At 35.2% G+C, this 13,558-nt stretch overlaps 1 protein-coding gene across 1 annotated transcript in view; it reads right to left on the minus strand.

Moving 5' to 3' along the window:
• CENPE (centromere protein E) overlaps nt 1-13,558 on the minus strand; it is a 37,355-nt gene that overhangs the window by 22,965 nt on the left and 832 nt on the right. Inside the window, exons 3-19 of the mRNA XM_059817734.1 lie at nt 12,956-13,045; nt 12,759-12,877; nt 11,553-11,672; nt 10,623-10,704; nt 10,359-10,426; nt 10,212-10,283; nt 8,546-8,597; nt 7,626-7,713; nt 7,303-7,429; nt 6,500-6,619; nt 5,012-5,170; nt 4,527-4,671; nt 3,429-3,523; nt 3,052-3,108; nt 2,806-2,973; nt 525-599; nt 146-268 (exon numbers count right to left, since the gene is read on the minus strand). Of these exons, the coding sequence (XP_059673717.1) occupies nt 146-268; nt 525-599; nt 2,806-2,973; nt 3,052-3,108; nt 3,429-3,523; nt 4,527-4,671; nt 5,012-5,170; nt 6,500-6,619; nt 7,303-7,429; nt 7,626-7,713; nt 8,546-8,597; nt 10,212-10,283; nt 10,359-10,426; nt 10,623-10,704; nt 11,553-11,672; nt 12,759-12,877; nt 12,956-13,045 (1,760 nt within the window). The remainder of the gene's footprint in view (nt 1-145; nt 269-524; nt 600-2,805; nt 2,974-3,051; nt 3,109-3,428; nt 3,524-4,526; nt 4,672-5,011; nt 5,171-6,499; nt 6,620-7,302; nt 7,430-7,625; nt 7,714-8,545; nt 8,598-10,211; nt 10,284-10,358; nt 10,427-10,622; nt 10,705-11,552; nt 11,673-12,758; nt 12,878-12,955; nt 13,046-13,558) is intronic.

The raw sequence follows: 13,558 nt of genomic DNA on the forward strand, positions 1-13,558 counted from the left end.
AGGAATTTTTTTTCTTTCCCCACAAAGCTTAAAATGCTAACATCTGTAGGGAAGCAGATTTCAATTATACCAAGGTTATGCTTAAATTTAACCCACCTCCAACAAAACCAAAACCATCTCAACCCAGCAGAAAACTAAGATTTACCACTGAAAAAGAAATGTCCTTTTTTTCTGCTCCTGCTTTCTGTAATTCTTCCACACGATTCTGTAATATCTTTATTTTGTTCTCTTTCTCTTTCAGCTGTTCCAATTTGGAGTTTATTTCTGCCTAAAAGTTGGAGAAAAAAGGGAGAAGGAAGATTTTTTGCTCAGTTTGATTTTTCAGGTAAGAATTTAACAAAAACCTGCTTTGCACATAGTAAGTGTACATAGTAAGTTTTAGACATATCCTCCTTATAGCTAGTAAGGCTAACCAGAGCCCAGTGGTATCTTGGCTGTCCTCAGCAGATACAGTATTTCAGGATAAACAAACTATACACATTTCATAGAAGTCTTATTGTATGTAAATTCATGGACAGGCTCACCTCAAGTTCCTCATTGTACACTTCAGCATTTGAAACTAGATTCTTTAGGTTGGTAATTTCATGCATTAGTTGTATCTGTGGAGCAAATTGAAGCAAAATTGCAGACGATGTTAGAAAGCACCCACGCCAGTAGTTTTAGTTGCCAACACCATGAAAATAAGCAAGTTCTACCTTGTGTTTTCTTTTCCATTAGTAGGCAAACCATATACACACACATATCTATTTAAACAGCTACAAAGCAAGTTGCTACATATTCTTTCAAATGGATACATAAGATGCAAAGCTCTGTTTCAGCTTCCCAGTAATTAGAAAGGATTCAAATACAATTTAATCTGCAACAGCTCAAGAAGCAAGAGCAACGTGATCAAAGCAATTAATGCAGAAATTGTACAGATATGACACTTCAAATTCTAGTGATGTTAAGCAGCTTTTTATGACACAGTGCAGATATTTATGATTTAATCTATTCAGGAACAAGAATGAGAAGGTACCAAAATTGAGGTAAAGCAAGCCATGAACACATTCAGTGGCATCCTCTGAAAGGAGGCACAAGTAGAAGACTGAATAGAAAAGCACTTTTAAAATTGAAGAACTCTCTTCTTTTGGTCTTTGTTAGAAAAGCTTTACAATAAGCACTCATCTACAAGTATAGTGACTTCCGTATAGTCACGTGTAGGTGAGGAAAAAAATCCAATCTGTAGTTTTAAGATCAGTGAAAAGCTTTCAAACAAGCACTTTCCTGCGAGTATTTCTGTATAGTTAGGAGTATAGCAAGAAGAAAACCCAATCTGTAATCTTAAAATTAGAGGACGGTTGTAAAACATGGGTACAATACTACTGTCAAAAGTAATTTCATGTCATTATTCAGAATATTAGAGTTTATCTGTGTATATCTGTGGTGATTTAAATTGATGGATTTCAACTAATGTATTTAGTTGAGTATATGACCTTTCAGTATTGCTGTTATTAATCTGCTACATTGGTATCAACAAATGCTTACATTTTATGGACTGTCTTCAGATACGTATCTGAAAACATGAATCATTCAAGAAGCAATTCTTGTAATAGAAGCTACTTTAGAACATTGCATCTGTTATTAGATAGACAAAAGCGTTGCAGGGAAAACTGAGGATTTGTTAAATGTTGGCTGATAAGGCAGATAGCACAATTAGCCTAGCATACAAAGTGTCTTCTAAAAAGAATCTTAAATACAAGCTAAATCATAATCTATTGTGGATCCATTATTGTTTAAGATCCATAAAACTTTGTAGGGAACACAATGGAAATGAGGTGATCCTGTTAAATTGTAACCCGAAACAACAATGCAAAAGGATGCAACTTCAGCTTCAACCTTAGTTTCATGGTCAGAAGGTATTAGACAGACAAGCATGTACAAGTAATCAGCAGAGAAGGTATCAGGAAAGAAATGGAATAATACATCCATGTCTCAATACCTCAAGTTGTTGGTTTGGGGGTTTTGTTTGGGGTTTTTTGTGGGTTGGTTGGGGTTTTTTACGCTATAACTTATTTCACAGTATAGCCCTTGGGCAGCTAGAACCTAATAAAAGTAATATATATTTTAGGTTACAGAATCAGAGCATAAGACATTTGGACAAGTGAGGTACATCACCACTAACAGCACAAGGACGTGAAGAGAACTGAAGGTCAGCATTTCCTATATCATAGGTTATCCAGTAGGTATGTTTACCTTTTCTGGCTTCCTGGCACAAAATACAGTGTTTCAATTTTCCACAGACATTAAAAGTAATGGTGTGAATAGTAAATAGTTTATTACTGGAGTTAAATAATGTGTTAAAAGTCAATGCTCACATAGCTCTGGCTTTTGGTAATCCATTGAACTGTCTTGGATTGTAAATCAAGATATTTTGCACAGGAAATTTGAAATATGGTTTAGCAACCATACTTTAACTTCAAAACGGTTCTAAAATGTATTTTTGCAGCAAAATGACTGTCTCCTGCAGAAATCTAGAGTGAAATTCAGATCATGCATATATAAAAATAATATATGGATACATATATACACACACAAATATATCTTTACCCAGGCTTCAGCATGCAACTCTCCCAAAATTTAAGTCTGAATTTTACAGTGAGTAAATCCAGTTTAAATTCTGGGTTCATTCATTCTGTTGCTGAATGTAGCTTATAACACCATCTGTTTGTGAATCAACATCCAAGTACATGTACGTTAAATAAACTCTAGAAAACATTTGAGCGTAGATAATTCTTATGTCTCTGTATTTATTTCAATGCACCTTACCTCATGATCTTTTTGCATTTGTTTTTCCAGTGCTTCAAATTCATCCATTTCTATTTTTTCCTTCAGTTTCTCCTTCATTTCATTTATTTCTAATTTCAACTGCTCATTTTCCAATACTAGGTCATTAAAGTTAGCTTGCAGGACGTTGACCTCATTTACAGCAATATCCTGAAGAAGCAGCACAAAAAAAACGTTAGAAATTGTGGTTGGAATGTCAGTCTTTTTTCTAGAAAATACAGAACTTACCTTTTCTAGGGCTAACGCTTCACAGAGTTGCACAGATTCTTCAAAGTCTCTCTGAGTCTAGAAAAAGAATCCCTCTCAGTTAACTGATCTACAAGATCAAGCAAATTTAGTATTATTTTCCGTGTTGCTTATCTTTCATAGCTAGTCCTGTTTAAATACCAAAGCTTACTGGATCATTTGCCACAAACCCATTAGAATTATAGAACCATCCCACAACTTCAGAGATGACCAAGAGACTTACTTTCTAACCAATTATAATAATTCTTCAGACATATGGAAGAACATTGGTGTTCTACAGAAGAGTAAGGCTGCTCGTACTGAGAAAGATGTAATGTATATGCACTGTATTAGACAACCAAAATATATTATGAAATTACCCAATTCATGTTAGGTCCAGCAGTCCATTCTACATCTGAAATTTGATCAGGAACCATCAGACATTGGTTGTCATGTTCAGAATTCTCTAACATAGCTGAAAAGAGAGAGGTATTAAAAAAACAGAGTAGCAGTAGATTTTAAACTCCATATGAAGAATTATTTCCTTAAAGAATTTTATCACATTGGAAGCAATCATTCAATGGCAAAGATGTAGCACACTGAGTAGGACTTCTGAATCTCATAATTTTCTCTTAGGAAAGGGAACAACACTGAAGTCCAGACCCTACACTTATGCTGACCACCTTATCACAAGTTAATGAACACTAAACCAAATCCAGAATATATATTTAATTACAGACTAGGAAAAGCAGTTAAGTGTCAAGGAAAGAACCACTGAACAGTATCCTGCAAGATTTAAAGAAAAAGCACCACCCCTCACATAGAGGAAAGAAGTTTGGATGGATAGTCTGTGTTAAAGAACAACTTTGACTGCTTTTACAAAAAACTGGGGGGTTGGGATAGGCTGCTTGGCAGAAGTATTTGTGGACCATGCCTTTTACCTCACAGCTCTTACCTTTGGTTATAACAAATTAAAAATTCAATATCCGGAATAGAGAAAAAAAGAACTAATTTCTTGTAAAGTGTGTACAGGGACATTTTTGGTTTGTTTTTAAATTTGTACTATCAGAGAGTCCACTTACTCCCTTTAGGAAACTAAATTACACTTGCAAAGTTATCCAACAGGAATTTGCTATACATTACTTCACCTGGGATAGTAAGACTCATGCTCCCACTTTATAAATAAAATGAACCTTATTTGCAGCACAGGAACTACCAGCATTATTGTGCTAAAACCACTTCCCTTCCAGGCAGCATTCTTTGATGACAGACAAACGTAATTCCCTTATAGGCTACAGGAAACTCTTTCAAAACTGGGTTTATGGAACATACTTTGAATAGTATAGTGCCAAATAAATGTAGCTTTCGTATTGTTAGCAGATTAATTTGCTTTTTAACTTAGATTTTTAAAAAAGGGATTATTTCTCATTTCAAAGCTGCTTTGCAGAGTTTCCTTATTTCTTCCTGAAGATACTTACAATCCTCTATGTCTGGTAATGCTGACAGAGACATTTTCATTTTTTTTGTTGCAGTCAGCCTTGGTTTTTCAAAGTCTTCAAAATAGCTCACATTTGCCTGGTTTATTTTACCAGGAGCCCAAGTAACTCTTCTTCTTCTCTTGGCCTTTAAAAAAAAAAGTATTTACAGAAAAAAAGTGATACGACTAAAGCACTAAGTAGAGAGTAGATGTTGCATTAGGCTAGTTCTATAACAGTACCAGCAGCTAACTAGATAGTGTTTTGCAATGTCTTCAAAATTAAACTACAGCATAACACTTTGAAAGTTAAAGTCTCTGGAGTCTCACTCAGAAGTTTTTAAAAGTTACCCCTTTAAAAATAAGAAAAATTGTGTGACAATTGCCTATCAAACTTTTTCTTCATTGTCAATATAACCCTATGTATTTAATATTACTTCTTGCAAAGTATTTCAGAGTTAACAAATAAAATCTAGAACAGGTGCTTACTTTAGCATTCTGTTTTGAGGAAAAGGAGGCAGAAGTCACCAGCATCTCAGTTAAGTTTCGTATCCTATCTTCCTGTACTTTTTGAAGAGAATTTTTTTCTTCCAACAGCTGAGCCAATTGGTCTTTTTCCATCGCATGAATTTGAGTCTTCGAAGACACCTTCCATAAAAAGAATATTAATCAAACTGACATTTTAAGAGCACAAACTACTCTGACAGAAGATACACAACTACAATATTTAAAACCTACTACACACATATATTCTTTTAAGTCTGGAACAGCTGTCTTTAAGAATGAAACTGACCATTTAGTCTACAATTTATCATAGACTTAGCATTTAAAGGGGTCAAAACTCCCCAAAACAATACAGCCTCAGATTTTTCTAGGAACAAAAAATAAAAGCATTTTTCAAGTGTAACATAGTTTAAGATGACCTTCCCATGCTGCCAGAAGCCTGAAGTTCTTTGAGAACTATGATTCAATTGTCAAATAACAGCAAGCTACTCGAATGCATGTGGTCTCTTAAAATATGAAGTACTGAAAATTTATTCTGTTGTAAAGCAGCTGCATTACAGTAGCTTTATGACAACTTTACCATAAGCTTATAATACTTTAGAGTAATTCAAAGTTCACATGGGACTTTCCAGCAAACTCTTCTATACTTAAGTACTTTCCTCACTACCTACTATCTCAGAAGATAGCAAACACATTTCTAGGTGCAAATTTATACTGCAAATTAATTCTCTTGAAAAATAAAAGGTCAGTTATTTTTCCTTAAAAACTTTTCCTGACTTCTTTTATTTGGAAAAAAAGCAAAGCATCTTTTGATGATTTAATTCACCAAAATGGTATGTTCAGAAATGTAATTTTCCTGTGCTTTATCTTTTATGATCTATGCTCTAACAAGACTTGCAAGATTGCTCCTCAACTCCATAGATTTTTGGAGAAAGATGAACACATGAGATACTACACTGCTTGGTGGGAGGTTACCATTGTTCATTTTCTAAATGAGTCTTCTGCCTATACATGACAGAAAAGTTTTGCCACTGATCTTATGCAGTTGCAGCTTCTTGCAACTCAAACTGAGGATAAACATCGGTAAGGGGAGAAAATACAAATTAAGCTGGAATCTTTAATTGCAATATAAGAAGTTATTGAATGTCAGTTAATTATTCCTTTTGATCTGAGGCAATATTAAGTATGCTATAAGGCATGACAATTTTCTATTTCTAAATACATTAACCTACAGAGAGAAAGCAATTCCATCAGTTGATCTCATTCAGTGTTAGCTTTCACATCTTGATTATCATCAGTTGTTCTAAATTTCACATCACCTTTTCAATTTCTAGTCTCTCAACAGAAATGACAGATATCACTTTAAACAGTTTACCTAGCCCCCCAGATTTAACTGGTTTTGGTTTAAAACAGAATGTTTCTAAACAGCTATCAGTACTAAGGATAGATTAACTTTAAGAAGTTATTACATACTTCCTCCAGCTGCTTTTTCAAATCCAAAATTTCTTTGCGATATCTCTTCAGGAGGGCATCATCATCAAGTACTTCATTGACTTTTGGAGTATTCTTCATTCTTTTTGCTGTATTGGCAAACTGGAAGAATATTCTCTCATGGGCAATAGTTAGAGAACAAATATATAAGAAGACTTATTCTGTCTCATATTTCCCAACAGAATTAAAGGGACAGTTTATTAGATAAACAGCAACATATAAAAAAGGACACAAATATTTACATTTGCTTATTTTTCACATATTCTAAGCTTTAAAAAGGTAAGTTTTCTTTGCTTGATATCAATACCTAAAGTGTGAAGCCTAATATTTAAGCAAAAATATACTGTTATTTTTTTATTTAACAAAAAGCTCAGGAGGCCACCAAAAAGGAAGACAATCCTACCTAAAGAATACAGTTCATGAATAGTTCAGTTACCATCCTCTCCTGTAGGACCTGTCTAACATCTTGTGTTAGCAAAGACTTGTAGTTCTAACTGCTTTTGGAAAAGGCAAACAAGGACACAGAGGTTATCTACTGCCTGCAAGGTAAGAGAAGGAGCTTTGTTCCAACTGCCAGAAAGCTCTAGTTAGACAACCTAGTACATGACGACGACTGGGAAAAGATGCTGTGTACAAACCAAATATTTCAACTCCTCAGAGGACCTTTAGAAGTTTCTAGTTACTACAGATCCAGCAGACGACATTTTACATTTTCCACTCCTCCAACCTGTCTACAATGAAGCCTTGAGTCAGAATAATGCTTGAAAACAGGTGAGAAGTTTTACCTGAAGAGTACTGAGTGTTTCATCAAAAGAAACAGGAGTAATTGTACAAATAATAACCGTCTTAGCATTTCCTCCAAGGGAGTTCTGCAGAATTCGAGTCAGCTTGCTGTCTCTGTAATTTATGAAGCTGATGAAAAAGAGGGAAGAAAAAAGAAAGAATTCATATTTTTGTATAGAAAAAACACAGTAAATATATTTTCTAGAGGTAATAGATTATTTGAAACAGTTACCTACATAAAAAAGATTTATATATAAAAGGATTTTAATTTCTTAGTTTATTAGTGAGTTCTCTGAAAACAGGTATATGAAACACAAGTGCTTACCCAGAAGGATCATCACAAAGTTTTTTGATAACTTGACCCAGAATGAACAAGCTCCGGTTTATATTGCAGCCTTCTTTCAGTCGGACACCTAGGTATCACACAGTAGGTTTTTTATTTATTTTTTTTAAATTTAAAACAACATTATATACATTTTCAACCTGTCCAGCCTTTTGCGCTATGTTATGCTCAGAGGGATTATCCAAAAGTTAAATATTTCTCAAGTGCCACAATCCACTATGACCCATCAGCAGCCAGTATCAAACCCTTTATAGTAGCTGAAATGCATCAAAATACGATAGTAATTCATCACAAATAAACATTAATAATCATTACATAGTAAGCAGCTGGGGACAAAATAACTTTGTTTCCTGTTTAAATTTTGCAAATGTCCATATTTACCTGTGTAAGTATACTAAACCAGCCTTAGACACAAGGAATAACTAACCCAAAAGCTGTAAGAGAGAATATTAACTTGTGTTCCTCTCAGATCACTTTTTTTTATGATAAAAGCATTTTTCTGCAGCTTCATACTGTCATTGTTAACAATCAAGCTTGCTCTTAGCTGAAGAGCGAGACATCTATTCACTCTTCACCTTTACATATGAGTCCCTAGAAGCTTCTAATGATTTCTTTACTACAGGTGAATCTTTACTGATTCATCTACATTCTATTGGTTCAGTGCATGACGGCTGCTGGACCCGCTATTCTAGAAAAGCCATATTACTACCTAATTGTTTGCACTTTAGAGCATTTTCAGTATTTTCCCAAGTAGATCCTGCCCTACCAAGGGGAAAGGAGATTGTTTATAAACAATAAGTAACACAATAGTACATAGATCAAATAATTTCCTTTCTATCATAGTCTCTTATAAGGGTTGATTAACAGAAGTGGTCATCAGGAGAGCCTCATTTAATACTCACCTTCAGATCCTGTTTGACTAGCTCTTTCACTGCCTGCCAGATCTACCAAGTTCTGCAAATTCATTAAATATTTCACAGGTTAGTTCTGAGGTAATTTAGTTTTAGATCCTCTTAATTCTAAATCTCTGCTAAGAATTTCTTAAACTACAGTTATGGTTAGAAAAAAGCAAGAGGTCTGTCATTATTGGAAGTAATCCATAGCTGCTACACACATACCAACCAATACTTTCAAGGTACATAAGGACATGGAATAAGTTTGTATTAACTCTGTTAATACCATCCTGAACAGTATTTCAAACTTGCAGTGTAATTCTCCCTACCCCCAGTAACAAAAAGATAAACATAGTTTTTCAATACAGAAGTGTTAACTACAGATTCAAGCGATAGGAAGCTTCATAGAAACACAGATTATCTGGTCCAGTCTTTCATGGGAAAGAGCCTAGATGAGATTATCTAGCACCCTGCCCTGAATCAGCTGTATGTCTCTCCTTGCCTGTCATTGTGGGGATAAGGAAAGGTAGAAATTAAATACCAGAGGAAAAGCCTCACTCAATCTGGTTCAAAGTCAACTAGAACTTCGTAGCATCCTATAATGATTAGCCTGAGCAAGTAGGTCTCACTTTAATTAATTTATGTTTCAGAAGGGTAAAAACCTGTACAAACTCCACCAAGCAGCAACAGACCAAAAAAGCCAAAAACCCCACTTATCTCCCCTGTTAGTAGAGGTTACTATAAAGTCAGTTGGAACAGAGAGACAGGGCAGAGGGTGGGGGGTGGTATACGAGTAGATCCCACAACCTATGGTGAGAAAAAGAAAAAGGGCAGTAGATTGCTCAGATACTGCATGAGCAGTGTTTACATTCAGATCCCAGAGCTTCTTCACATGAAGCCAGAACAGAAAGCTTTTTCCACAATGCAATTAGCTTAATGCTATTCCCAATTCTGACTAAGAGCGCTCATGCAGATTTTAGCAAGCTCAAATGCTTTCATATTGATCTCATTACTCCAAGTTGATTTGGATTGTATTCTGAGAATCAAGGAAAGGCTGTATAGAGAAGGCTTCAGAAACCAAAACACTCCTAGAGATCAGCAGTGTATTCCCCCCAGCTTAGGATATTTCATATACTAGTAATACAAAGACACATTAAGTGGGGTTACTTTAACAAAAAATGCATCTTCTGGCCATTGCAGCTATAAGCTACATGTTTTTTTAACAACAACTAAATTTGACGATAAGAGAAGCCTTAAGGTTACCTACTTTAGAAGTTATTTCACAGGGCTTGTTAGCAGCAGGAACTGTGTGTAGGGGTCAGAAACTTCTCAATAGGGGAAGCTGTGTTTAACAAAATGCAAGAGCACTCTGACAATAGTCCCTTACACTCCTGGGAAGGGCATAACACTCCCCAGTCCAGCATGTATTGACTAGGAACTATTCCCATGTCAGAATTCCCTTTGGTGGGAAGATAGCCTCTAGATAACACTCCAGGAGTTTCCCTCCACACGGATGATCAGAAACATGATTTCTGCTTAAGAAATATCTGATAGAAGTTAACAACAAAGCATGCTTATAGTCTCATTATAAAGTAACATTGTTCTCTCAAACAAGCAGTAATAGTAAATTCTCTACTTAAATGCCTATTTAATAACTTCTTAGAGTACAGCTTACCAAATGGGATACCATCACTGCTCCATCACAGTTTGCATTTGCAGGGTCACTTCTTTCTCTGCTTTCAATGATCTAGAAGAGGGTGCAACAAAGTTTTTGTCACTTCGCAAATAATAAAAACCCTCCTAATAGTGAAATAGTTTTTACCATTCTGAAGATAGTGTGAGAGCGGCTGCTGTGTTCGTTCATTTTTGTTTCTCCATAATGGCGATTTTCTGTCAAAAAGCAATATTAGAATACTTCTGCTTATATTCTGATAAACTGGAGACAACAGACAAAAAATACAATTTTAAAACTATCTGAAAAGTATTGATTCCTGAATATAATCTCGAAGAGATACCCCACAATTCTAGATATATCCAACTCATCAATGCTTTTCTAAGATAGCAGCTGACATTGGAAACAACTTACTTTCTCCTTTTCTGATCCATTCCATAACTTGTTCTGGGGCAACCACCACCTCTTCAATCAGATCTTCTACGTACGTATTTCTCTTAAGAATAAAAACAGTAATAAATTTTACTAAACTCTAAAACTCACTTCAATACACTAAGTTAACATTACCAGCAATTATTATGGTACTCATTCCAGTTTGCTTCCTTCTTAAAAGGAAGCAGCCATCAGCCTTTTTACTCTGAATACAAGGAATGGGGAAAGTTTAGACCTTTATCAGAACTGTAGCCTAAAGGCACAAGAATCAAACAGAGATATAGAAGGTTTCCTAAAAATAAAACTGGTAAGGGAAATATCCTTCTGGACATTTTCTGAGGGAATCTGGGAGTGTACTTCTCAGTAAATGTTATAAGGCCATAATCATACAACTGATAAGTCTCCCTTCTTCCCAAATTTCAAAAGCATTGATCATTTAGGGCATTGAAAGAAAAAAAACAAACAAACCACCAATTTTTATTAGTTGCTACAAAACTTAAAGCAACTGAAGATAGCATTAATATAGATTTATTTTTTCCCTACTGATCATCTTACTGAATAGTTCTAGTCTCATGGTTACAGTAGAACAAGAAAATATGTATCTACTTTGTAGATAACATGAAGATGGTATTAAAGTAACTCTGTATCTGCTGAAGACTAACACATTGAGCTAGAGGCTTAATACCATGTTTGTACAAGTTTTATTAGCTAGACAAACAAGCAACAGCAAGCCCAACTTCACTGTTGTTATTCTACTACATCAAGTGTCCTCCTGGTAACTCTGAAGACAACAATTACACGATTTGGCACAGGAAAGTTTTCAGCTAGATGCCTCTGAAAGCTGCTTTTTTTTTTAACTTTTTCTTTTACTCCAGGCAGATACAATACTTACACTATACAACATCCACTTACATTAACATCCTCACGAATTCCCAGAGGCTTCTTTTTCCTGATATCACAAAGCAAATCTGTAATGGTTTCATTGTAGATTTCCATGTAAGAAACCCTTAGCAAGAATTCTCTATCTGGAATCTAATGTTCAAACAAAAAAAAAAGAAAAAAGAACAGGCTAATCAATGAACACCTTTTAATGCAAGTATTCTGAACTCAAAGGTGTGTGTTTGGATATTGTTCCACATATTTCTCCCCCTCCCCCCCCCCCCCCATCTTCTTTGCACATTAGCATCTACCAGTACAGAATCATTTTTCTTCTATCGCACCTCCTTCCAGCTGCATTAATGGTATATCACTTTTAGTAGGTTAGGAAAGTTAAGATAACTGCCCTACAGAAGCGTGACAACAGTCACCCCATTTAAATGCCCCTTCCATATCTAATTTCCTCCTGCTTAGGCTCTTTCCTCTCTGTGTACCTAGTCTTCTCTCTGCTTGCTTAGATTTACTTTGCTGCTGCTGCTACTTCTCCTGCCTCCCTGGTACAGAATACTGGGGTGAGGAAAGGCTGCACAATGGACTCAAGGACTACAGCACCATGGGAAGTTTTCTTGGCTTTAGTTACTCTTATAGAGCCCCAAATGTACTCTGGACCTCCTCAAAGGAGCAGTGACCATTTCACATAACTGATAACGATTACCTGAAATCCTCAAGGCAGAAGCAAGTGCTCTGCAGATGATGTTTTGGAAATCACTGTTTTAACTTACACCTTCTCCTTACTTCCTATTAACATTGAGCAATTAGCCTATGATTCTTTTGAAAGCCTGAAATAAGTAAATTTAGTGTCATATTCTTCCCACTAAAAAAAAAGTCTTTAATACTGTTAATTTTTTAAAATAGCAGAATAAAGAACACAAAGCTTCACATTACCTTATCTACCACATTAGTGAGTGAGCATCTATTGATACTTGTAATCAAGGTATAGTATATTTTTAAGTTTAACACCCCCTCCTCAGTTTTGTTCTGATTTGATTCCAATTAATAGAGTCCTGTTATCTTTTTTTTTAAACCTACTCATCTTTGTAAGGCTAGCAAAGCAACTGCAACATATGGTCCAATATAAACTAATTTCCTTCATAAACTACTTGATACTAAGATTAATTTTTCTGTAACGATCACAAATATTACTAGTGCTTTCAGTCACTTCAGTTTAATGGAATTGCTCACCTCACAAATAATTTTGAAAACATGTTGAATTGCCTTAGGGATAATGCCCACAGAATCTTCATTTCCCATCATTGTGTATGTCTTCCCTGAAGCAGTCTGTCCATAAGCAAAAATTGTGCCTAGAAAGATGGTTAGATTTTACTCATTACTTAGGAAATACATTACAAAGAGGATTTAAACACAGTTTTAAAACTTACCATTATAGCCATGCACGACTGACTGTATAATTGGAACAGCTACACCTTCATATAACTGCTGAGTGTTGTCACTTGAGTGAAAGACACGATCTTAAAAAAAAATTGAAATAAAGCATGTAAATCCATTGTATTGCAACTCAACAGCAAGCTGTCATCTTACTCAGTATTGCTGACTTCAAATCCAATAAATGGGCATCACATTATTTCTAGGATAATCCAAACGTAAAATGTAATTGTGACACTACTAACACAGGCTTTTTTTTTAAAAAAAGAAATATTAAACCCAAAACCAAGAAAGATATGATGAACAGACAACAGACAAGTCAAAAAAACCTAAGAATGATGGACACAGTTAAATAGTTATCTCATTTAATCCTAAAAGCAGTGATGGCTAGTTTATCCATGAGGATTGTAAGCCTGACAAAACAGGCTACTTGTTAAACTCCTAGCTTGGAGCATGCTTTTACTGAATCTATAATTTGGGAAAAAAATCTTTGTAGTGGCTACATTCATATAAGCAAGTAGACTGGATCAGTAGGAAGAGATTCAAAGCGAGGATCTAACATCCACACTAGGCACTTCTCAGTTTTGGGTTTGGGTTCC

Source organism: Gavia stellata, chromosome 5, assembly GCF_030936135.1.
Source record: "Gavia stellata isolate bGavSte3 chromosome 5, bGavSte3.hap2, whole genome shotgun sequence".
Taxonomy (NCBI): Eukaryota; Metazoa; Chordata; class Aves; order Gaviiformes; family Gaviidae; genus Gavia; species Gavia stellata.